Consider the following 26,774-nt stretch of genomic DNA (forward strand, 5'->3'; position numbering starts at 1 on the left):
ATAACTGTAGGTTAGGTTAACAATAACTGTAGGGTTAGGTTAACATAACTGTAGGGTTAGGTTAACATAACTGTAGGTTAGGTTAACATAACTGTAGGGTTAGGTTAACATAACTGTAGGGTTAGGTTAACATAACTGTAGGGTTAGGTTAACATAACTGTAGGGTTAGGTTAACATAACTGTAGGTTAGGTTAACATAACTGTAGGGTTAGGTTAACATAACTGTAGGGTTAGGTTAACATAACTGTAGGGTTAGGTTAACATAACTGTAGGTTAGGTTAACATAACTGAGGGTTAGGTTAACATAACTGTAGGGTTAGGTTAACATAACTGTAGGGTTAGGTTAACATAACTGTAGGGTTAGGTTAACATAACTGTAGGGTTAGGTTAACATAACTGTAGGGTTAGGTTAACATAACTGTAGGGTTAGGTTAACATAACTGTTAGGGTTAGGTTAACATAACTGTAGGGTTAGGTTAACATAACTGTAGGGTTAGGTTAACATAACTGTAGGGTTAGGTTAACATAACTGTAGGGTTAGGTTAACATAACTGTAGGGTTAGGTTAACATAACTAGGTTAGGTTAACATACGTAGGTTAGGTTAACATAACTGTAGGGTTAGGTTAACATAACTGTAGGTAGGGGTTAGGTTAACATAACTGTAGGGTTAGGTTAACATAACTGTAGGGTTAGGTTAACATAACTGTAGGGTTAGGTTAACATAACTGTTAGGTTAGGTTAACATAACTGTAGGGTTAGGTTAACATAACTGTAGGGTTAGGTTAACATAACTGTAGGGTTAGGTTAACATAACTGTAGGGTTAGGTTAACATTACTGTAGGGTTAGGTTAACATAACTGTAGGGTTAGGTTAACATAACTGTAGGGTTAGGTTAACATAACTGTAGGGTTAGGTTAACATAACTGTAGGGTTAGGTTAACATTACTGTAGGGTTAGGTTAACATAACTGTTAGGGTTAGGTTAACATAACTGTAGGGTTAGGTTAACATAACTGTAGGGTTAGGTTAACATAACTGTAGGGTTAGGTTAACATAACTGTAGGGTTAGGTTAACATAACTGTAGGGTTAGGTTAACATAACTGTAGGGTTAGGTTAACATAACTGTAGGGTTAGGTTAACATAACTGTAGGGTTAGGTTAACATAACTGTAGGGTTAGGTTAACATAACTGTAGGGTTAGGTTAACATAACTGTAGGGTTAGGTTAACATAACTGTAGGGTTAGGTTAACATAACTGTAGGGTTAGGTTAACATAACTGTAGGGTTAGGTTAACATAACTGTAGGGTTAGGTTAACATAACTGTAGGTTAGGTTAACATAACTGTAGGGTTAGGTTAACATAACTGTAGGGTTAGGTTAACATTACTGTAGGGTTAGGTTAACATAACTGTTAGGTTAGGTTAACATTACTGTAGGGTTAGGTTAACATAACTGTAGGGTTAGGTTAACATTACTGTTAGGTTAGGTTAACATAACTGTAGGGTTAGGTTAACATAACTGTAGGGTTAGGTTAACATTACTGTAGGGTTAGGTTAACATAACTGTAGGGTTAGGTTAACATAACTGTAGGGTTAGGTTAACATAACTGTAGGTTAGGTTAACATAACTGTAGGGTTAGGTTAAACATAACTGTAGGGTTAGGTTAACATTACTGTAGGGTTAGGTTAACATAACTGTAGGTTAGGTTAACATAACTGTAGGTTAGGTTAACATAACTGTAGGGTTAGGTTAACATAACTGTAGGGTTAGGTTAACATAACTGTAGGGTTAGGTTAACATAACTGTAGGTTAGGTTAACATAACTGTAGGGTTAGGTTAACATAACTGTAGGGTTAGGTTAACATAACTGTAGGGTTAGGTTACAACATAACTGTAGGGTTAGGTTAACATAACTGTAGGGTTAGGTTAACATAACTGTAGGGTTAGGTTAACATAACTGTAGGGTTAGGTTAACATAACTGTAGGGTTAGGTTAACATAACTGTAGGGTTAGGTTAACATAACTGTAGGGTTAGGTTAACATAACTGTAGGGTTAGGTTAACATAACTGTAGGGTTAGGTTAACATAACTAGTACTGTAGGGTTAGGTTAACATAACTGTAGGGTTAGGTTAACATAACTGTAGGGTTAGGTTAACATAACTGTAGGGTTAGGTTAACATAACTGTAGGGTTAGGTTAACATAACTGTAGGTTAGGTTACATACTTAGGGTTAGGTTAACATAACTGTAGGGTTAGGTTAACATAACTGTAGGGTTAGGTTAACATAACTGTAGGGTTAGGTTAACATAACTGTAGGGTTAGGTTAACATAACTGTAGGGTTAGGTTAACATAACTGTAGGTTAGGTTAACATAACTGTAGGGTTAGGTTAACATAACTGTAGGGTTAGGTTAACATAACTGTAGGGTTAGGTTAACATAACTGTAGGGTTAGGTTAACATAACTGTAGGTTAGGTTAACATAACTGTAGGGTTAGGTTAACATAACTGTAGGGTTAGGTTAACATAACTGTAGTTAGGTTAACATAACTGTAGGGTTAGGTTAACATAACTGTAGGGTTAGGTTAACATAACTGTAGGGTTAGGTTAACATAACTGTTAGGGTTAGGTTAGCATAACTGTTAGGTTAGGTTAACATAACTGTTAGGGTTAGGTTAACATAACTGTACGGTTAGGTTAACATAACTGTAGGGTTAGGTTAACATAACTGTAGGGTTAGGTTAACATAACTGTAGGGTTAGGTTAACATAACTGTAGGGTTAGGTTAACATAACTGTAGGTTAGGTTAACATAACTGTAGGGTTAGGTTAACATAACTGTAGGGTTAGGTTAACATAACTGTAGGTTAGGTTAACATAACTGTGGTTAGGTTACATTACTGTAGGTTAGGTTAACATAACTGTAGGGTTAGGTTAACATAACTGTAGGGTTAGGTTAACATAACTGTAGGGTTAGGTTAACATAACTGTAGGGTTAGGTTAACATAACTGTAGGGTTAGGTTAACATAACTGTAGGGTTAGGTTAACATAACTGTAGGGTTAGGTTAACATAAGTGTTAGTAATAACTGTAGGTTAGGTTAACATAACTGTAGGGTTAGGTTAACATAACTGTAGGGTTAGGTTAACATAACTGTAGGGTTAGGTTAACATAACTGTAGGGTTAGGTTAACATAACTGTAGGGTTAGGTTAACATAACTGTAGGGTTAGGTTAACATAACTGTTAGGGTTAGGTTAACATAACTGTAGGGTTAGGTTAACATAACTGTTAGGGTTAGGTTAACATAACTGTTAGGGTTAGGTTAACATAACTGTAGGGTTAGGTTAACATAACTGTAGGGTTAGGTTAACATAACTGTTAGGTTAGGTTAACATAACTGTAGGGTTAGGTTAACATAACTGTAGGGTTAGGTTAACATAACTGTTAGGTTAGGTTAACATAACTGTAGGGTTAGGTTAACATAACTGTAGGGTTAGGTTAACATAACTGTAGGGTTAGGTTAACATAACTGTAGGGTTAGGTTAACATAACTTAGGTTAGGTTAACATAACTGTTAGGGTTAGGTTAACATAACTGTAGGGTTAGGTTAACATAACTGTTAGGTTAGGTTAACATAACTGTAGGGTTAGGTTAACATAACTGTAGGGTTAGGTTAACATAACTGTTAGGTTAGGTTAACATTACTGTAGGGTTAGGTTAACATAACTGTAGGGTTAGGTTAACATAACTGTTAGGTTAGGTTAACATAACTGTGGTTAGGTTAACATAACTGTAGGGTTAGGTTAACATAACTGTAGGGTTAGGTTAACATAACTGTAGGGTTAGGTTAACATAACTGTTAGGTTAGGTTAACATAACTGTAGGGTTAGTTTAACATAACTGTAGGGTTAGGTTAACATAACTAGGTTAACATAACTGTAGGGTTAGGTTAACATAACTGTAGGGTTAGGTTAACATAACTGTAGGGTTAGGTTAACATAACTGTAGGGTTAGGTTAACATAACTGTTAGGTTAGGTTAACATTACTGTAGGGTTAGGTTAACATAACTGTAGGGTTAGGTTAACATAACTGTAGGGTTAGGTTAACATAACTGTAGGGTTAGGTTAACATAACTGTAGGGTTAGGTTAACATAACTGTAGGGTTAGGTTAACATAACTGTTAGGGTTAGGTTAACATAACTGTAGGGTTAGGTTAACATAACTGTAGGGTTAGGTTAACATAACTGTAGGGTTAGGTTAACATAACTGTAGGGTTAGGTTAACATAACTGTTAGGTTAGGTTAACATAACTGTAGGGTTAGGTTAACATAACTGTTAGGGTTAGGTTAACATAACTGTAGGGTTAGGTTAACATAACTGTAGGGTTAGGTTAACATAACTGTAGGGTTAGGTTAACATAACTGTAGGGTTAGGTTAACATAACTGTAGGGTTAGGTTAGCATAACTGTAGGGTTAGGTTAACATAACTGTAGGGTTAGGTTAACATAACTGTAGGGTTAGGTTAACATAACTGTAGGTTAGGTTAACATAACTGTAGGGTTAGGTTAACATAACTGTAGGGTTAGGTTAACATAACTGTAGGGTTAGGTTAACATAACTGTAGGGTTAGGTTAACATAACTGTTAGGGTTAGGTTAACATAACTGTAGGGTTAGGTTAACATTACTGTAGGGTTAGGTTAACATTACTGTAGGTTAGGTTAACATTACTGTAGGTTAGGTTAACATTACTGTAGGTTAGGTTAACATAACTGTAGGGTTAGGTTAACATAACTGTAGGGTTAGGTTAACATAACTGTAGGGTTAGGTTAACATAACTGTAGGGTTAGGTTAACATAACTGTAGGGTTAGGTTAACATAACTGTAGGGTTAGGTTAACATAACTGTTAGGGTTAAGTTAACATAACTGTAGGGTTAGGTTAACATAACTGTAGGGTTAGGTTAACATAACTGTAGGGTTAGGTTAACATAACTGTAGGGTTAGGTTAACATAACTGTTAGGGTTAGGTTAACATAACTGTAGGGTTAGGTTAACATAACTGTAGGGTTAGGTTAACATAACTGTAGGGTTAGGTTAACATAACTGTAGGGTTAGGTTAACATAACTGTAGGGTTAGGTTTAACATAACTGTAGGGTTAGGTTAACATAACTGTAGGGTTAGGTTAACATAACTGTAGGGTTAGGTTAACATAACTGTAGGGTTAGGTTAACATAACTGTAGGGCTAGGTTAACATAACTGTTAGGTTAGGTTAACATAACTGTAGGGTTAGGTTAACATAACTGTTAGGTTAGGTTAACATAACTGTAGGGCTAGGTTAACATAACTGTAGGGTTAGGTTAACATAACTGTAGGGTTAGGTTAACATAACTGTAGGGTTAGGTTAACATAACTGTAGGGTTAGGTTAACATAACTGTAGGTTAGGTTAACATAACTGTAGGGTTAGGTTAACATAACTGTTAGGTTAGGTTAACATTACTGTAGGGTTAGGTTAACATAACTGTAGGGTTAGGTTAACATAACTGTAGGTTAGGTTAGGTTAACATAACTGTAGGTTAGGTTAACATAACTGTAGGGTTAGGTTAACATAACTGTAGGTTAGGTTAACATAACTGTAGGTTAGGTACATAACTGTAGGTTAGGTTAACATAACTGTAGGGTTAGGTTAACATAACTGTAGGTTAGGTTAACATAACTGTAGGTTAGGTTAACATAACTTAGGTTAGGTTAACATAACTGTAGGGTTAGGTTACATAACTGTTAGGGTTAGGTTAACATAACTGTAGGGTTAGGTTAACATAACTGTAGGGTTAGGTTAACATAACTGTAGGTTAGGTTAACATAACTGTAGGTTAGGTTAACATAACTGTAGGGTTAGGTTAACATAACGTGTAGGGTTAGGTTAACATAACTGTAGGTTAGGTTAACATAACTGTAGGTTAGGTTAAACATAACTGTAGGGTTAGGTTAACATAACTGTAGGGTTAGGTTAACATAACTGTTAGGGTTAGGTTAACATAACTGTAGGGTTAGGTTAACATAACTGTAGGGTTAGGTTAACATAACTGTAGGGTTAGGTTAACATAACTGTAGGGTTAGGTTAACATAACTGTTAGGGTTAGGTTAACATAACTGTAGGGTTAGGTTAACATAACTGTTGGTTAGGTTAACATAACTGTTAGGTTAGGTTAACATAACTGTAGGTAGGTGTAGGTTAGGTTAACATAACTGTAGGTTAGGTTAACATAACTGTAGGTTAGGTACATAACTGTGGTAGGTTAACATAACTGTAGGTTAGGTTAACATAACTGTAGGGTTAGGTTAACATAACTGTAGGGTTAGGTTAACATAATACTGTAGGTTAGGTTAACATAACTGTAGGTTAGGTTAACATAACTGTAGGTTAGGGTTAGGTTAGGTTAACATAACTGTAGGGTTAGGTTAACATAACTGTAGGGTTAGGTTAACATAACTGTAGGGTTAGGTTAACATAACTGTTGGTTAGGTTAACATAACTGTAGGGTTAGGTTAACATAACTGTAGGGTTAGGTTAACATAACTGTAGGGTTAGGTTAACATAACTGTAGGGTTAGGTTAACATAACTGTAGGGTTAGGTTAACATAACTGTAGGGTTAGGTTAACATAACTGTAGGGTTAGGTTAACATAACTGTAGGGTTAGGTTAACATAACTGTAGGGTTAGGTTAACATAACTGTAGGGTTAGGTTAACATAACTGTAGGGTTAGGTTAACATAACTGTAGGGTTAGGTTAACATAACTGTAGGGTTAGGTTAACATAACTGTTAGGGTTAGGTTAACATAACTGTAGGGTTAGGTTAACATAACTGTAGGGTTAGGTTAACATTACTGTACAGTTAGTTTATCATAACTGTAGGGTTAGGTTAACATAACTGTAGGGTTAGGTTAACATAACTGTAGGGTTAGGTTAACATAACTGTAGGGTTAGGTTAACATAACTGTAGGGTTAGGTTAACATAACTGTAGGGTTAGGTTAACATAACTGTTAGGTTAGGTTAACATAACTGTTAGGTTAGGTTAACATAACTGTACAGTTAGTTTATCATAACTGTAGGGTTAGGTTAACATTACTGTACAGTTAGTTTATCATAACTGTAGGGTTAGGTTAACATAACTGTTAGGTTAGGTTAGCATAACTGTACGGTTAAGTTGACATAACTATAGAGTTAGGTTTACATAACTAGGGCAAGGTTAATAACCTTGGTTAGTTTGACAACAGTCTTATTTATAAGTAGGGATGACTTGATGTTGTACCTTTACATAGGATTTTAATACGGCAGTTCACTTTCATTAGGACTAACCTGTCATTTAACCTATAACTACCTGTTCTGATTAACTTGAAATTGTTTAACTTGACATTGTTTAACTTGACATTGTTTAACTTGACATTGTATAACTTGACATTGTATAACTTGACATTGTGTAACTTGACATTGTATAACTTGACATCGTATAACTTGACATTGTATAACTTGACATTGTATAACTTGACATTGTTTAACTTGACATTGTTTAACTTGACATTACTTCTATAACCAGGATTCATTCTCCGATTTCTCGAAACAAAAGTGCAGACTTAAAAAATTAAAAACTCAAAACTGAATTTTTTAATCTTATAACTTAGATGAAAACAAAATGACTTAAGTCCATTTTTGACTTAAGCTTGTTTCCAGAAATCGGACCAAGGACTAATATGATGGAGGACCATGGGTTGTAACTTGCTTGTTGCTTTTGGAACCGCAAATGTTAGTTCTAGTACCCCAATGTTTGCCCCTTCAGACTGATTCTTGAACATAAAATCGTTTATCCTTATTGGTGAGGCCTAAATTTTGCTTTTGAATGAGAATACAAATTAGTCTTGAAGTATCGTTTTACGAATTTCATTTACTTGATAAATAGAAGATCCTTTGTTTCTGTGCCAGAAATGAAGTTTAATAGAATTGGTGTGATATACACCATTCACATGTAAAATAGAGCATATCAATATTTTAACATGCCTTTCAAAATTGTTAGATTCGTAACTTCAACATGTTTGTAATATTATTTCTGGAATAACGCGTCTTCACACATTCCTTAAGTATATTAACATTAGAATCTGAATCTCGTAAACTTTTGATATCTATAAAATTCCGGAAGTCTTCCGGCAAACATCTGTCTAACTTACGGAAAGTAGTTCCGTATCCTTCCGCTGACTGGTCCAATGTTAGGGCATGACATGTATCCTCACCCCAACCCCCACCCCTCGGCCATGATTAGTATCCAATTATCTGATTCTGGATGTGCCAGTTCGTTGCAAGTATCGACTTCCGTGACAGCGTATCGTAATGGATTCAAATCGGTACCACAGTCAACCTGGCTAATACCACAGGGACCTGAGAATTAGTTACAGTTTATATCAATATGGAACAACCAGAGTGTCTATTGTGTCAATTTGACCATATTTAGACTACTACATGTAGAATATGAATGTAACCGATTTTTATCTTGATCCCTAAGTCGTCTAAAAATGTCAATTGAAAGTCAGGTTGGTCTATATTGATTTAATCTGTAACTGATTTTCATATCCCTGTGTCTTATACTACTCGTCGTTGTATTTTACTGTGATAACGGATTTAGCACAGGGACCGGTCACAATTTACCAGAATGGGACTTTCATAGGGACATAGGAGAGGGACGTGTGTTCTGATGTCGTATTCGAATACGAGAAGTATTATCTATAACGGTAATACGAGAGTTTCGAGATATCAAAACGAAGAATATAAAGTAAGATTTGCTGTCGATTTATCCTGGGTTCCGGTGATTGCGACGGCATATTTTGACGTGAATTTTGTGACGTAACAATCGCCGGAAGGTGAGTCATATCGACTGTGAACCATACTTTACCTTCGTCGTTTACGCATCTCAAATATCCCGTATTACCATTATAAAAAACACTAATCCCGCCCTCGTCTATTGCGACAGTCCCCTGTGGTATTCTGTATGTAGTTTTGAAACCACATTAAGTTTTGATATCATGCGTTAAATTTTAAAACACTGAAATCATTCATTCCTTCCATGGTTATCTAGATACTGGGAAATTGAAAAGTTTTCTAATCATTCCCAGGTCTAATTACGACTATGCAACCCCAGACGTTTCCTGTGCTTTATTGCATGAATACACAGAACTGAACATTTCTATACAATTTAATTTTAAGTACAGTTAACGCACAATTGCGTCCTTTATAGAACACTGGGCTCTATTACTGATGGACGAGCAAGCTTCTCCGTGTTGATGGCGTTACTTGTGTCTAGTGTAAACATCCGGTCGTCTTAGAAGCAGGCATGTTGGTTTAGTCAAATGGAACAATTATCTAAGAATAAGAAAGTATTATGATAGGTGCAGGTAACCTCATCCCCTCCTTCGCAACATCTTCCAACTTTTCTGCCCTCCTAAATCGATTTCTATGTTGATTAGACCAAATTTATAATCCTGTGTATTATTGCCGTCGTTATTTTCTCAAACAAGACCGTTGCTTGTTTCGGAAATGGCGAAAGGAAATGTTTCCTGTATGGAAGAATAAATGAATGTTTATCTGGATCAGACCGACAGGTTGGCAGCAGGTATCACGTGTTTATTTTGGTTCCAATACAAGCCATCAGTCAGCACTATCAGGGGAAACATGTAGTTACGGTAATTGCGGGAAATGAGGAATGTACTTCCGATTTAACCAAAATCTACCTACGTGATTTTGGGCTAGAATCTCGACTTCGGCGATATGTATATGCAGTTTAAATCTTAACTATTGAAAAGATATGTTTTCGTTCATTTTGTTTATAACTGTCAACATTTATCTCTCTGTCTAACAAGAAAATGGTCGGCGTTTCGCCAAATGCGTTTTTGAAATTCATACGCCGTACGTCAGTAATCAGTATACTGTATGCTCATGTACATATACTGAAGCCAATAAAGATCTATCCAAATTTATAAGCTCAGATTTTCAATATGTTTCTTATTGACAATAATGACAAAATGGTACTCTATTTTATTGAAATCAACAAGTAAATTGCAACAGGAAAAATAAACTTCCTGTCATGACGTCATTAAGATGGCGGTCATCACGAACCAATATTATTGAATATATCATAATTAGAATAAAATCTGTATGTAATGTGAATTAAAAAAAAACAAGGTAGAATATTGACTTTGTGAAAGGACAAATAAGATTGATGACAGAAGAAGTAAATGTAAAAATGGCACGAAAGACATACATTCTAATCTACCACTCAAAGTTATTTTCCTTCGTTTCATTCCGTCTGACGGAATGGAACGAATAAAGACGTGTATAACTGATCGAAATGAAGGCATACACGGTGCATTCATGCGAAATGTATACAAATAAGCGAATATGTATACTCATGTACGATGTTGCCTTTTCTTTTTTGTAACTTACGATTTCAACAAAACATGTCTGTCACGCCCATCGTGTGTTACAAGAGGCGGAACACACGGAGAACACATATGTTACACATTTTCATTAATTACAAAATGGTAGCGAGTTATTTATAAACAATCCTCAGTGTTAAAACACAGTTTGATGTAATTAGTTTTGGTTAATTAGTTAATTTCCGTTGTTTAAGCGTACCATTACGGTAAAGCCGTCTATTAGTAACTAAATTTAATGCGACCATTTGCTGCTGTGAAGTAGGTTACAATCGGAACATCTCGCCCACTTTGTTTAGTTTCGACAAAAATGACGAAGTAATCCGATTGATGTCGTTTGCACTAGATCCCTTCGACAAACCTCTCGGAATCAATTATAATATGTTTTTATTATCACTGCCTATTTAAAACAACAAAAAATAACCCTTTTAAGTACGTATGTAATTAGCAATGCTGTATTGCGACAATGCAAAGTAAACAAACAAATTACATTACAAAGCAGCTACAAGTAAAGCAAATTAAGACACATGTCAAAAAAATGGATAATATTTCAAAGCGATGCCAGCTAAGAAGCACAGAGAGCACACGTATATAATTATTGACAGCGGTATTTGAAGCTATAGGTTTTTAAAAATCGCTTATGCTATGTAACATTTAGATTTGATTTTGTTTATGCCTTTAGCGTAAACAATTCGAAATTTTTTTTTCTGAATGGCTCCTGAATTAATTGAACAGTGGAATCTATTTTGAATAACGACACCATGATGTATCATTTCAGAGAACTAAAGCATGATCCAATTTGGTCTATCAGAGTTACTTCCCTCCGTTTCATTCTGGCAATACTGACGGAGTAAAACAAAGGGAAGTAATTCTTTATAAATCAGAATGATGAAAATCATATATTCGATGTACAAGTAGTTAATCTGGTCAGGTGGCTTAATGGTTGGTTAATGTGCTTGATAATATAACTACATACATGTATGTAATAACAAATCACACTTAGGCTAGCAAAGCATAAACTGTTTGTTGTTGAAAACAAATTAGTTAACAGCAGTTCATCTGAGAACAATTACATACAAATGTATGTATCCATTACGGGAGTTTCGAGGTACCAAAAAGACGTGAGTGAAGTACAACTTACCCTCGATTAGCCCCTTTCGGTGATTGTGCCGTCACAAATATCACGCCAAAATACGACACTACGGACGTATAGTTTAAATACATGTATGTAACCACTTCTGCTATTTATCGTTTACATAGTCCCTCATATCAAATGTCAGTAGATCTACGAGACAGAAAATACCCACACCGCTTCTTTTACATAAATTGCATCTTTAATCTTGATAGGATAAGACGGGGGAGGATGCAAAATGTCGTCAACCACTGTATATACTGTAAAGGAGTCTTGTGTGTCACGTGATCGAGTGTGATAGGTAAACAAAGCCGTAAACCCGGACATTGTGGTAACGATGTGGTGTCGGCAATGACAGGTGTACATGTGCTCTCATTGTCAACTCTCCTTTTACAAGACAATCGAGATCGTAAATGGGACAAGAGTTCCTCCTCCAAAGGACATCCTGTTGCCGTCGTTTCCTTGAACAGATCATTAAAACAAATAGAGGGAACTTCTTATTTGTTATTAAACCATAATTGCTATAATAATAATATCAAAGTAGATCTTTGTATATCATTCACCTTTTGGTTTTCAGAGGGGAAGGTAGAGGTAACAAAAGACTCAACGAAACTCTGCACCATGGGACCGGGAAAGGTGTTCGGAGAATTAGCCATCTTATACAACTGTACCCGAACAGCAAGTGTCAAAGGTTAGTATGTGTGGGGTCAAGGGTCATTGTACCCGAACAGCTAGTGTCAAAGGTTAGTATGTGTGGGGTCAAGGGTCATTGTACCCGAACAGCTAGTGTCAAAGGTTAGTATGTGTGGGGTCAAGGGTCATTGTACCCGAACAGCTAGTGTCAAAGGTTAGTATGTGTGGGTCAAGGGTCATTGTACCCGAACAGCTAGTGTCAAAGATTAGTATGTCTGGGGTCAAGGGTCATTGTACCCGAACAGTATTGTCAAAGGTTAGTATGTGTGGGGTCAAGGGTCATTGTACCCGAACAGCTAGTGTCAAAGGTTAGTATGTGTGGGGTCAAGGGTCATTGTACCCGAACAGCTAGTGTCAAAGGTTGGTAAGGTTTACATCTAGAGTAAAGAGTTTACGTACCCTTATATCAAGGGTCAAAGGTTATTATATCCGTACAGCTAGTGTCAAAGGTTAGTTTGTACCTGTTTATCTAGGGTCAAAGTTCATGATACCCGCCCATCTAATGTCAAAGGTTGGTTTTGTAACTGTACAACTAAACTAGGCTCAGAGTAAGTAAAATTGTTTGATCATTAAAGATGCTCCACAGCCGACAGAGCATATACTCACCATTTTAACAATAATTGGTGTTTAATCGTGTATATATATACCTAATTTATATATATACCTAATTATCACCAAAAAAAATATAAAACAATTTATGTTACTCTTGGTGCATGCGCAATCAGTACTTTATACTATATAGGACAAAGTGTCATGGGATTTTTTCGGTATGCAATTAATTATTTCAAATATATTTATCAAGTAAAAGTAGAAGCTCAAACTTTTCAATGGTGGTAATGGTGGTAAGTTAAGTCACTTTTGTAACTGAAGAAAAATACTAAATCGTCTGCTCCTGTTTTTGATAGAGAAAATACCCATTTGTCTGCGGTGGAGCATCTTTAAGAATATTTGATTTTAAGAATATTTCATGCATTTTCCTTTTACTACATTTTTTATATTTCAAAAAATCACTACTGAAAGTTTAAAGTTACTGAATCTTTTGCTAGGATAATTGTTCTATAAACTAAAAGAGTAACATCGATGCAAACATGGGGATCATATTGGCCATGTGTTTCATCAAAGTTCCTTACCTTAAGGAAATTCCTTTACTGTATGACCCTGACAAGGAAACAAAACAAACTGTTCAGCTTACTTTTTCATTTAATTAATACAATGTTGATGAAAAATGGGTTCACGTAGTAAATCGCCTTGAAAAAAAGTAAAACCTGAACTAGCTGATTTTCAAAATATTTAAAATGCTTGTCATGATTTTATAAGCATGCACGTGTACATGCACGAACAGCAGAACAGGATTCAAATGTCAATATTATTGTTTTATCCGTGTCGTTTGGTACCTGTATGACTGATTAGTGTTATATAATAGGAAAGGAGAGGTTACTTCCCTTTTGTCGTTTAGTGACAAAAGAATTTCTTTAAACCAAAACGTTGGTTTTTGTGTTTAACTAGAAATGAAGAGAACGCTTTTGATTTAGTTGATATTACAATTTTTCTGTTATGATAACTTTTTTATATGTTTTGAAGCAATCACCGCCTGTAAGTTATGGGCCATAGACAGACCATGTTTTCAAAGCATTATGATGAGGACTGGACTCATGAGACATACAGAAAACAAGGAATTCCTTAGAAGGTAAGAGTTTGTCTTTTCTGTATTTATTGTTATTAATATTATGTTGACTAAATATGTTATTTATGATTTAAAAGATAAATCGTGACATTATTTTTTGTATCAGTATTCAGCATGCCAGCAGTGGGTTGAACCGAGTTTTTGTTAGAGTTACTCCCCTTAGAACTTACCTTGACATATTTGATGACGGTGACGTACAAATGTATATTATTAAATCCATATTTTATAATCGAATCTTTTGTGGATCATCACAGTAAAGTTATCAAAATTTTCTATCTTAATTGCATATCGCTGTGTTTACAAATTCCGAGCACAATAAAAAGCCGACAATAGAAAAAATGTTGTATGATACTTCTCTTCATTTGGCCTATTTCCTTCCAATGTACGATATAATAATGTCAACGGTATTTGCATTCTTGATATAAAATGGATCTTTGAGTGTTGTTTAATACCTCCTTGATCATCGTCTTAATTTCTTACCCTGAGTGAAGTGTCCGTCTTTTTGAGTTGTCTAAAAACATCAACAGTACAGCAGTTGTATGTTTGGTTTAGTGCTCTCTAAAATTATACAGTATAGATCTAATTTTAAAGGGAAAAATGTATAATGATCTGTATTTATTATATTGATATAATTATCTTTTTATTAGTGTGTTTGCACTTTTTATATGAACGTGTTACGATATAAACAAGAAATGTTCGCAGAGATTAATACTGTCACATTATTAAAATTGGAGTAGTCTCCCTTCACATGTAAGCTCTTTAGAAAACGGCCCAGCTTTTTAGATGCCCATCCCGACAGAGCATAAACGATAGCCATCATTTGTCATTTATCTAATTAACGCAAAAATACATATGAAATAATTTACTTTGCATTTGGTACATGCGCAATCAGTACTTCGTTCCATATATGACATAGTGTCATGACGTGACGCAATTAATTATTAATTAATTATTTTTGATAAATTTATCTTGAAGTAAAATAAGAAGCTCAACTTTTTTTCAATGATGGTTATGGTGTAAAGTAGGTAATTTTTGTTACCGAAGAAAAATACTAATCCGTCTGCTCCTGTTTTTTTAATACCATTCGTCAGCGGTGGGGCATCTTTAATATGAGGAAACGATATATTCCATGGTTCATTAAAACTTAAGATATCAATACCTAATGCTGTGCATCGTCCTCTGTACGCCATTTGGTGTCTTTAAGCTTTTCTCATTTCAAATTTCTTTCTCAACGGAAGGGCCAACTGCAACTTTTTTGGAATGAATGATCAAGTGTTGACCTATGTCCAAAATATAGATGAAAAACGAGTTTTCGTTCCGCTGGGCCTTTGACCTGAAACATTGGAATTATGTAAATTAACGTCAGCCTATAAAGGATGGCTATTATTCGGACTCCAAAAATAGATATGGCCATTTATTAACAGGCAGGATCATTTAAGGACAGCACCGTGTTGCGGTGTGTCAATGTCTGTATTTTTGGGAGGCTGTTGTATATCCATGTTGTGTTTCACTGTAATAAAGGAACTGTTACCCATTTCATAGTGCTATCTCACTGAAGCATGCCGTGAAAGACACCGAACAAGTACACTCTACACGGTCAAATTATACTGGCAAACCAGTCGTTCCAACAATATGACTACGTGATCACAATTTTCATGAAAACAAATATGTCGAACATCTCCTCATGTTCCGTCGATGGGATTCAGTTAAAACTTGATTCTGAATACTTTTAAAAAATCTGATGTCATTGTTTGGACGCACTAATCACGATCTTGGGAAAACCCTTAAGTATAACGCAGGTGCATTGAATGAACTATTGAATTTCTTCGATAACACTTTAAAATGAGCAAACGGTTCTAATACAAGAAAACAAAATGCGAACCTACCGCAGTATCCCAAAACACACAAGAAAACGCCGCATACAAGACCCTTTTATACAAGATCTAGAAAGACCATTCTTAGATAGCCTTAGCTGGTAATAGGGCGTCAAACATCATCAGCCAGCCAACAAACAAATAAACAAACAAATAAACAAAAACAAACAAAAACTGGAAGTTGTTTTTATTGTTAGTAAAGACTTTGAATTAGAAATTTTGTTTTCTTTGGACGTTATAAACGTACACAACGATGACTGATGCCATTCCTTTGGTTAACCCGGTCATATTTTACCACGGTAATATGATAATCTATTTCTGTGGAACCCTCCCGATGCAAATTAGGTCGTATGGTAATCGCGCAGACCTCTTGTAGTAGCTTCTTTGACATGCAGGAAACATGTATTTGGAACAGCAATCACAGGCCTTCGGTACATATCATATCTTCTGTGTGATAATGGTGGTTCACGGTGAGGGCTGATGGCTATATGGTATTACCTTCATTCTCCACTCGTACAGGTCAGGTGAAAACAAGCGTACAGGTGTATGCACTAGAGAAAGTTAATTCTCTGGTACACCAATACACCAATGAGGTGACGAAGCATGTTCTCCCCATGTACTGAAGCAATAAAGTGATAACAGTCGGTTTGGAGTCTGTTTATAACCTAATCCCGATATCGTTTGATAAGACTTGGCGTAAACTGATGTACAAAAAATAAGTATCTTAAAAGGTTTGAAAGATGTCGATAACGTTGTACATGGAATCTGAAGGCTATGGTGATTTAATAACGATGTTCTTACATTACGTGATCAATCAAACCGCCATCACGTGATCAATCAGTCCATTATCACGTGGACCATCGGTTCGCCATTACGTATGATCCATTTCTTTGATATTGCATGGTCCATCAGTCTGTCATCACATGATCCATAAGTCCACCATCACGTGATCCATCACTTCGACATCACATGATCCATAAGTCCACCATCACGTGATCCATCACTTCGACATCACATGATCCATAAGTCCACCATCACGTGATCCATCACTTCGACATCACATGATCCATAAGTCCGCCGTCACGTGGTCCATCAGCCCGTCATTGCACATCTTGGCGATTAAAGAAAAGAAAAAACGTTGATAAGATCGTACAGTAAAATGGATTTTCTAAAAACAGATGCTTCATCCCTTGTATCCGAGATGTCAGTGAGATATCACGTGATCATGAACTAGATTCCCGCGAGATTTACACAATCTGCATATATACATGTATGCAGTGTGTTTTTTACTACCAGAAGTCCACCACCAATTTATATACTTTGTATCTAGTCATATCACTTGATCACCAAATTAGTGCATACATGTAGCTGCAATTAGAGTGGACTATGCGACTGTATTTTTGCGTGTCTTTACTCTCTAGAGCGTACGTATCCCCATTGCAGCCACCAAACCAATCTAATTAAAATACAGATTCTTATTATCACTGCGTTGAATCCCGAAATGGGTCATGTTCGGATGACCTTTATACCACGTGCACTTCAGATCAAATACATTTTCTGCACATTGCTCCATCGGTAGACAACGCCATTTCGGCCTCGGGATATATCACTTACTCGGGTTGATAACTCACCGTATCCACCTGAAAATAGGTCGATAATTGTATATTATATTATATTATCTTATATGATAATAAGATAAGAGAGAAGTATTGGCCAAATAGACCATTAGTCGGTAGTTTCCAAATTAGTTAGCTTTCTGATATGCTAAAATTTTCCTATTTATTGAAACGAGATATTATACTACGCATCGTATTGTCACACGTGTATATTCTTCTGTACTATTGGCTTTGTCGGTTTTATGTTTTAAAAAGTCATATCAAAATCATATCAAAACTTTGCTTGAAAATTGAAATATTTTTCGTTGCAAATTTGAAGAAAAACCTCGAGTTGCAAATTTTGAAAGAATTTTAAGAAAATATGATTTTGGATTCCTTTATGTAAAATAAGGGGAAAAAACGACTGACGCATCCTGTGAATACTGGAAAGCATTAATGCGACTTACCGCAGCCAAGCTTCAGGCAGGGTGAGGCCAGGGGTTCTATTACTGCTAATCAGCACTGAGCCTGCTTTGAAATTGCCTGAATATGAAAACTAGATGAAAGTAATACCAAACACACATATCTCGGGTGTAGTTTCATAAATATCCCTATAAAAATTACATATATGATTTAACAGCCGGTGGTAATCGGATACCAATATACCACCGTGATGCCAATCAAAAACCCAAACACTTTAATCTCAAACATGGTTTTTTTATGGTGAAGCTATTTTTGATGCAGATTAAATTGTAAACATGATCACGTGACGGATATTTAAAGCGTTTGGAGTGTTGCGTAGTAACCTTCGGCACCGCCTAATCAACACTGCAGTATTATGTTAAAATTATCAAAATATATATTTTGTTAACAGTGCCTGTTGCTCTCTATGATAAGCGGTCTAATCTACTCCACTGGCCTATATCTGTCTGGCGGAGTGTTTATCAACCCACCCTCTAACAGTTGCCAATACCTCAAACAGCTCGGGATATTGTCGATACCTCGATATCGGACAAGGACAAGAGTTGTCATCAGAGGAACGTTAAATTCAAATAATGCGCAAAACGTTAAAACTTAGTCATTTCGAAGATAAATGAAAACATTCACAAGAACGAAAACAAGTATTAAACGATTTTAAAGTGTTAATTACTTTTATTGGAGGACATGCGAGGTTTGTTTCTCTTCTTTAGCACAAATACTCAACAAATCGAGCTTAAGAGAAGTACTCTCTAGCCTAGAGGTAGGGGTATATTGCGGCTAGTGAGTCAGGATTACATCAATAGTGCAGTAGGAAGGAGTAAGCATATTGCAATTCCATTATTTATCACTCTTAGAAATATGAATCATTGATTTGGATTAATATATTTAGCCATATATTGGGAAAAAATACGGCCATGTTCAATTTGGAAGGGGTGCTATATCGACTCAAATGTCCTACAGAATAGGCCCTGCCCATGGGATTACACTGCTCTGAGGAATTTCTCGTCTCATACGGGAATCGAACCTCTGGCCACCAGTTGAGTAATTGAAGCAAAGGGTTGTTAGTTGAACGTCCTATTGGTAGCAATGGTCTTTTAAGAACATGCCAGGTTTGTTGGTGGGGAAAAGCCGAAGTTCCCTAATAAAATCTACCGAGCAGTGGTAATATGTCGGCGCATCTTAATCCACTCAGTCATCGCGGCCCAGATTTTGTGATTTTCTGTTGTGAACAGTACTAGTCCATGCATTGTGGCACAGTGAGGACGACAGCTGCGGTGTCTTTCTGTGGTTACATTCGGGATTAGCTTATTTCCGTTGGATAAGAATTTGCATACAAAGGGTTCCTGAGTACGTAATCGGTCTTCGGTTCGCGACGGTATGCAGTGAGTAAATGTTGGCTGAATTGTCTTTCTGTTAGAACAGGTGGTGCTCTTTACATGTTGATTGAAGAATTCGTTTTACTTTTCCAGTCGCAGTTTATCTTCAACTGTAGACCCGAGAGCGCATGAATACCGGGCTTGCATGGTCGTAGAACTTGAAAGGATCCCCGTAATTACTGAGCTAATGAAAAACACCCCGGTAACTGATCATTTTTCATTTTCCCATTTCAATTAATGTAAACATCGACACGTTGTTTAGCGTTATTCCCCCGTCTGTAGCGTGTATGGAGAACAGGTGCGTCGAAATTACCACTCTTTACGATATGTTACTTTTATAGGAACTCATTTACAAAAACATTCGACATGTAAACCAAACTTTCTCTGAATATCCATACTAATATTTACAATCTAACCCAAGCATTGACCCAGCAATGAACATAAAGAAGAACATTTATGCGATTAATTTCCCCAAATTCTATCCCGCCAGACGGATATTAATAAATATTATATGCAGTCTTTTATCCCCGTAAAGTAACCTTGGTAATCTTAATGTATTAATTGGTTGCGCCGAGGGTGTGAGTCATGCCGCTTCCTAGCGCAAAATCATCAGACAGTATCGGCAGTAGAACCGTATAGTCGGTTTCTTCTTTGCGAGTTACAAATTCGCGATTCGACATCCAAAGAAAATACATGTATTACAATAATGATAATTAAAATCGATATCTGTCTAAAAGATTACTTTATCCGTTTATTACCGTATTAGTCGGTTTCTTCTTTGCGAGTTACAAATTCGCGATTCGACATCCAAAGAAAATACATGTATTACAATAATGATAATTAAAATCGATATCTGTCTAAAAGATTACTTATCCGTTTATTATAATTTAGCCGATCAAATTTTCGCGATCAAATCAAGTTTCCGCGAAAACATGAAAATATTATCCTCGTTAAAAATACCGACTACACCGCAACTTGAAAAATTTAAAGAATAACGATCTCAAAACGTTTTTGGTTTTTAACGAAATATTTCCACACGATTCATTTTTCTGATTTCCTCACAAAATTAATAATATTAATAAATGACAAATCATATCTTTAGATCATCGTTTGCGGAATATGTTGTATATGGACGCTTGAGGAAAAACTTAATCACCTTGGAATGACCTTCGGATGCACTTGACCCATCTTGCCTGGGCGCCATGCGTTGTTGACGTGATTGCAGGCGCACTTGCTTTATGACGCCGAGCAAGAACATAGCCGAACAAGAACATAAAGACGCACTTGTTCGTCGTAATGATGTCACAAATCACGGATAACGAAGTACGCGATGATGTTACACATGAAAGCATACAATGCTAATGTACTACTGCTGCATTCGTAACGACTGCCAGTTGTTCTAACCGATTGCACACTTGTGCATCCTTTTGATACCAAATCAAGGGCTGTCCTAGACTTGAAGGACAAGCTAAATGGACGCCTCGTGATACATTCAGCATGAAATACATTCGTATTGCAATATCTAACTACTCCACATGTTTTCTGTACACTTAATGGAACGACGATTATTGCTTCTATGCTTGCTTTTTAAATTGTTATTGACGTTCTTGCAGTGACATTTGTCTGTCTAGAGTGCAGACTCTTAGAAGGACTGCAAAGCTTTCATTTTAACATCAAAGAAGAAACAACGTTTATAAGAAAGATTATTAATATTTTAATTTAAAGGCGTTTTAACCGGTGGATTTGCGCATAGGACAGACAGTATTATCGACGCTTAAGCATTAACACCGTTTGCTATAAGTCATGCCGACTGGTTCTTCTAAATGGATCTAATAGTGCTGAAACAGCATGGCGGACATGCAACAGCTTATCATTAGAATAAAAATACTTATTTCGACCGTAGCATACAAGGGACATGTTATATACAATGTAGCTGACCAACCGATTGCTGCATTATCAGCAAGGGATCTTTAATAAAAAACACATTTTGTTTTTGGCCTCCGAATGAAATGTCGCCGTTTTCTGTTTGTATGATATATAATCCCCACACAAGTCGTTGCCCCCCTCCGAGCTAGCAAAATTAGCAGGTTATCACGCGTGATGACGTTTACATGGATATTAATGACCCTCTCGTAACCGCAAAGGTCAGTCTTGTTTTCCTCTTTGAAAAATAAGGATATATAACCGGGGAGTAAACGGTAGCACCTGCACCAATACATTAGCCACTAACTAGACATGCTTTTAAACGTTGATGCTATCACCCGTCCCGGTGATTAGCCCGATCACTAAATTAGTCTTGACCTCTGGATAAGGGCCAACTATGGAACTGACCTTTCCGGCCACGTATATCTTTATAAACATATAATTGGAGACCTGTGAACCGGAAGTTGTGTGCTATTGGAGAAGATCTGGTAAATATACATCATTTCAAGGACAAGGCTTCAACTCAAGCATAAACTATACCAATATCTAAACGACTTTCTCGGACGTAAATTTCGAAATAGTTTTACATTTGACTTTTTTAACTTGATTGCTAAAATGCATCGCTGTATTTTTTTGCAATTTTTTATCTTAGACACACAAAAAAAGGTTTGAAAAATATGGTTTTTTTTCCTCAGAAAAAACCCCCCACTTCAAACGAGTAAGGTAAACCACATTCAGCGCATGCAATTAAGCTTTAACATCAAAACGGCGGAAATGGAGGAAAAAAACTCGAGACAAGATGCATGTGTTTCGGCAAACACTCGATGCCGTTATCGGCCATCTTTGTTGCGCATCCATCTGTTTGGAAAATAAAGATAAAAATCTTAATTGATGTATTTAGATACGCCGACTTGTGAGATTGGACGGTACCTACCACATGCCGCGACAACATGGTCAAAACACGTGGTCAGTTCCAATTAATCAAACTTCCGCGCATGCTCCACCGCCAGGTGTGAGGTCTTCCATGTCTCTTGCCATATCTGATCGATACAGTTCGTAAGGTTTCAAACTTCAGACGATAACCTTGAACCACGGTAATAGCGCGTGCTCCCTAGGTTACATGGAACCACGTGATCTGTAAATGCATTGAGAGATTAGATAACTTACAATCTTCTCATCAAAGTTTCCTTTTCTCTGTGTTTATGTAAGGCCTGATAATTGCCTAACACCGAGCTTGCTTGTATCTATTTGGAGGAGATGCATTTACTCAATTCGTGATTGGAAGCGAATTCGGTTTCATTTGGTTCTTTTGTTGCACCGCGATAACTCGTGTCTAGTAATATTATACGACTGGACTGCATGCAGCTGTTATCATTAAAAGAATCTATGGTAACTTTGATCCTAATATACCGGAACAGAACTCTTTTATGCGATAAACAAGGCTGTAAACAGTGATTTCCAATAACATGTTTTGATGACGTCATACACAAAATATTGCTTGAAAAAAATCGTTTCCAACTAGCAAGCAAATTCTTGATTTAAACAAACTTGTTCGTATTCAATTAAAAAAATTACGGTTTTTTTCTTGCCATTGTCAAGACATTGTTCCAAGTACATGTATGCAAATTCACTTGCATTGCCTTGATTAAATGGGTCACGTCTTTTTGGGATTTGTTTGGGGATGTCAACTGATACCGTTAATCCTGAAATATCAAATTTTGACCGCATACAAGGATAACTGAAGTTTTGATACAGGTGCAGATGGCTAACATCCATACAACTGTTAATACTGATTTAATATTTTTAATTGACAAACAATAGAAACATAATTTTTTTACAAATAAATGTTGTACATTTTTGTACGGTTATTTTGGTATGCAAAAAAATGTTGGTTATGTTTGAAATTATAGAAATACGATTATGTAATATTGAATAAATACTTAATCGATCTAGATCACAAAAAAAGTAAATACATTTTTGTATTAATTTAACTAAGACATGTTTTGATAATTGCATACAATCTTCGTAATAAAATATGTTGCATTGATAGCTAAAATTAGAATAACCAATAAGCAATTAGGGCGTGCTTTAGCACATGCGCTGTTCGAGTTGTTGCTGTGAACGTTTGATGTGGTAAGCGATGTTTATCATTATCTACGTGATTACGTAAATGCAAATGTATCAGAACATTGCTGGTTGTCGGTATGATTAAACAAATATAAACAGATAGTCGATTAATAACTGCTAACTAGTACATAGAAATAAAAGCATCATAAAAGCATTTGTCGATGCCGATCTGACATAAACAGCAGTAAAACATTCTCCAACGCCGCACTGAACAACATAAGAAAAATGAAATCCAAGCGCCAAATTGAACTAACCATTCTCAAGCGCCACATTATTCCCAGTTTCTTACTGAACGAAAAAGTAATAAAAACAACAACAACAAAAAACATGTGCCGTTCTAAACAGAAAGGCAACGCAACCTTTTTCCTTGCTGTACTAATGAAGAAAACAAAACCATTCTCATCTCAGAAGTGGCGTTCACTGAACAGCAAAACTGTCAACATCAACTTCGCACTTAAAAGCAAAACTTTTCTCATGTACCATATTGAACAGGAAAAGAGCTACAATATACAACTGTAATATAACAAAACCATTCTCTTCTCCATGCTGAAATAGCAAACTTAGACAACCATTTTCTACAGTGCTTTACTGAACACCAAAACAACTCGACCATTTCTCACATTCTGACATGAACAATAAAGCCGTTCTCTCCAGCGCCGTACAGAAGAACAAAACTACAACGCTTTTCTACTTGTGACGTATTGTCGTGGACTTGACTCAGGCTACCATGCTCATTTGTACTCTGGCTTCAAAGATGCATTGATCAAGAAATTACTGTATTAGAAGGATACATCTGAAACTTTATTGAAAGATAAACGAAACCTGACTGTAGTATCATACTTAAAGACATAAGATGTGTTTTTTTTCTTTACTTTCCACAACGTCTTTTATCAATCATCTCAGGGACATTATGTATGAAATGTTAGAGATCCGACAAAATGTTCCAATAATTATTCAAACGTCAATGTGACATTTTGTAAATGTCACACATACATGCTATCTCTTAGTTGACAATGGTTTGAGCTGTTTGAACTACAAGAAAGCTTTAATTATCCCCAATGTACCGGTTCGTGCACCAAGATTTGACATGGGTTATAATTTTGGCAGTATGCAGGATATGTGTTTGTATGACTATGATCAAAATCGCTGTCTGACACTAAACGATGCCGTGTACGTCCCTTTGTTGTTATGGTGTGATGTTCCGTCCGAAAATGTCATAGCAACGTCCGGTCTATCTTGTTCAGACGTCAACGGATCTCACACACAGACATGTTCCGGTATGAGGTATGCTTGTTATTGCTAAGCCAGACTGGCCTTGTATCGTTGGCCGTTTATATCGGTCATCTGGTCATATCCTCGGTTTCTAGGTTTTCGTAATCATATTAATTGTATTTAGGTTAACGTGAAGAGGATTATGGTCCACAAAAGATATGCTGGGTCATGACCCATCACACGACGACCTTCATCAGAGCACAGACACACCAACAAAATCAGATGTTTTAATTAGACATCAATCGGCAGCAGACTCCCTGTAGATTATCCAGATCTCATTACAACTTATAGGTATCACTACACCAAATCCGTAGACCCATCAACATCTTTTTTATTGTTTTACTGTGATGCACTATGTTTTTATGTATTACTACGCGAACTGTGCACCTGCCGGACAGGTGATGATGTGATTACAAGTTTTTCCCCCTATCGTTCAGCAGGCCAACTTACAGTAGTACCTGTAGACAGATTATCCCCCTTTAATGTAGGCGCGTTCGTCTGTGAAAACCTAGACTGATTTACAGATCGGTGATGTGTCGCACACTCCTGATGCCATTCACACACATTTCCTAAGGTCATTAATTGTCCCTATAGTCAGAATATGTCTGGCTTTTTTCACTTTTCTCAATCTACCATACAAATGGGCTTTTCTTTTTTCCCCCAAATTCATTTGCCAAAAGTCAAGGTTTCTAATGTACCTACATGAGGGCGGGGGTTCATTACGGGGCGAGTGTTATGTAATATACCTTTAGGCACAGGCTATCGTCGACCTACTATTTATACACAGAAAAGTCAGGAGTAACTTGTGGTAATAATATAATAATATATGCGTAAACACTGCGCTTTGTGGTAATCTCCAAGAAAAAGGAGCCCTAAAACTATCGGGATGAGTATGATATGGTTTCAGAAAAAATATATAAATACGTGTACATCTTTGCTAAGGTCCCACTCGAGTTAAGAGGACTGACAATAAATATACAATAACGTGTCAACAAACACCAAAGCGACCTCCGAGAAGGGTAAATATCTAATTATTATATAATTTCTCATTTACAAGCAGTTGTACAATTTACTTGCGGTTTTCGTTGTCATGACAATATGACGCCCCAATAAGTGTTATCACGCGCTATGACGACATTGAACGTGACATTATCACGCCACAAAAAGTGTACCCCTTCATCGTTCGACAATGATTCGGTGTTATCACGCGCTATGACGACATTGAACGTGACATTATCACGCCACAAAAAGAGTACCCCTTCATCGTTCGACAACGATTCGGTGTCATACGATCGTTGTCTTTCAAGTACGATGAGGACATCGATGATGCTATTGATATAGCTCGGGAAACCTTCGAAAATTGTTTTGTTAATTCACAATGCGATCAGCACCAAACAGTATCAAATCATGGACTAATGGAAGCGAAACTCAATTGTTGTTGTTATTTATCTTGATGAACCGTCGACGAAGGTGATACTCTTGACAAGACTGCTGCTAGTATAAAGAGACATTCTTATGCCAAGGCCTAGTTGCCAGGATAAATAATCATTACACGCCGACCTGCTTTTAAAGGTACATTAGTTGTCTGTGAGGCCATTTGTAATGCTTCCATACCCTGTATTGCCAATTGCCAACTGCATTTGAATTGATATGGAGTAAGACAATAGGAAGGCATGCGGTTAACCTAGGTCCTTCAAGAAAGTAGACATTAGCATTCCCAGATACAAACTAACAACTTCCTCCTCCTCCTGCTCTTGCTCTTCCTCCTTCTCCTCTCTCCCTCTCCTCCTCCTCCAATCCCACCATCACCTTTCCTACTTACTATTCCTCTTGACGAAATAACTGCATCTTTTACAGTTCAGATATATATTTCTCATTATGCATTGTGTATCAGATTTTATAAACCGCTTGTTCTTTCTCCTGTTTAACGCTCAACATAAAGGAGTTTGATGGGAGCTGTTTATTACTAGTGATATGTTTAATGACTTTCATAGTATATTTGTTAAATCAAAGTTTAGACCTTTTATTTGTCTTTTTACGTTGAGCCACACCGATGATACGGCAGACTCCCAATATACCAAACTGAACCGAACCATAGGTATTTAGCACGCTGATAAGTCAAAGACCCACTATAGACT

General features: G+C 36.5%; 1 protein-coding gene across 3 annotated transcripts in view; it reads left to right on the top strand.

The window, feature by feature from the left end:
• Positions 1 to 26,774, top strand: part of LOC138323554 (cGMP-dependent protein kinase 1-like) — a 95,957-nt gene that overhangs the window by 42,133 nt on the left and 27,050 nt on the right. For all 3 annotated transcript variants that reach the window (XM_069268234.1, XM_069268235.1, XM_069268236.1), the window contains exons 3-4: positions 12,190 to 12,303; positions 13,887 to 13,992. In XM_069268234.1, the coding sequence (XP_069124335.1) occupies positions 12,190 to 12,303; positions 13,887 to 13,992 (220 nt within the window). The remainder of the gene's footprint in view (positions 1 to 12,189; positions 12,304 to 13,886; positions 13,993 to 26,774) is intronic.

This window comes from Argopecten irradians, chromosome 5 (assembly GCF_041381155.1).
Source record: "Argopecten irradians isolate NY chromosome 5, Ai_NY, whole genome shotgun sequence".
Lineage (NCBI taxonomy): Eukaryota > Metazoa > Mollusca > Bivalvia > Pectinida > Pectinidae > Argopecten > Argopecten irradians.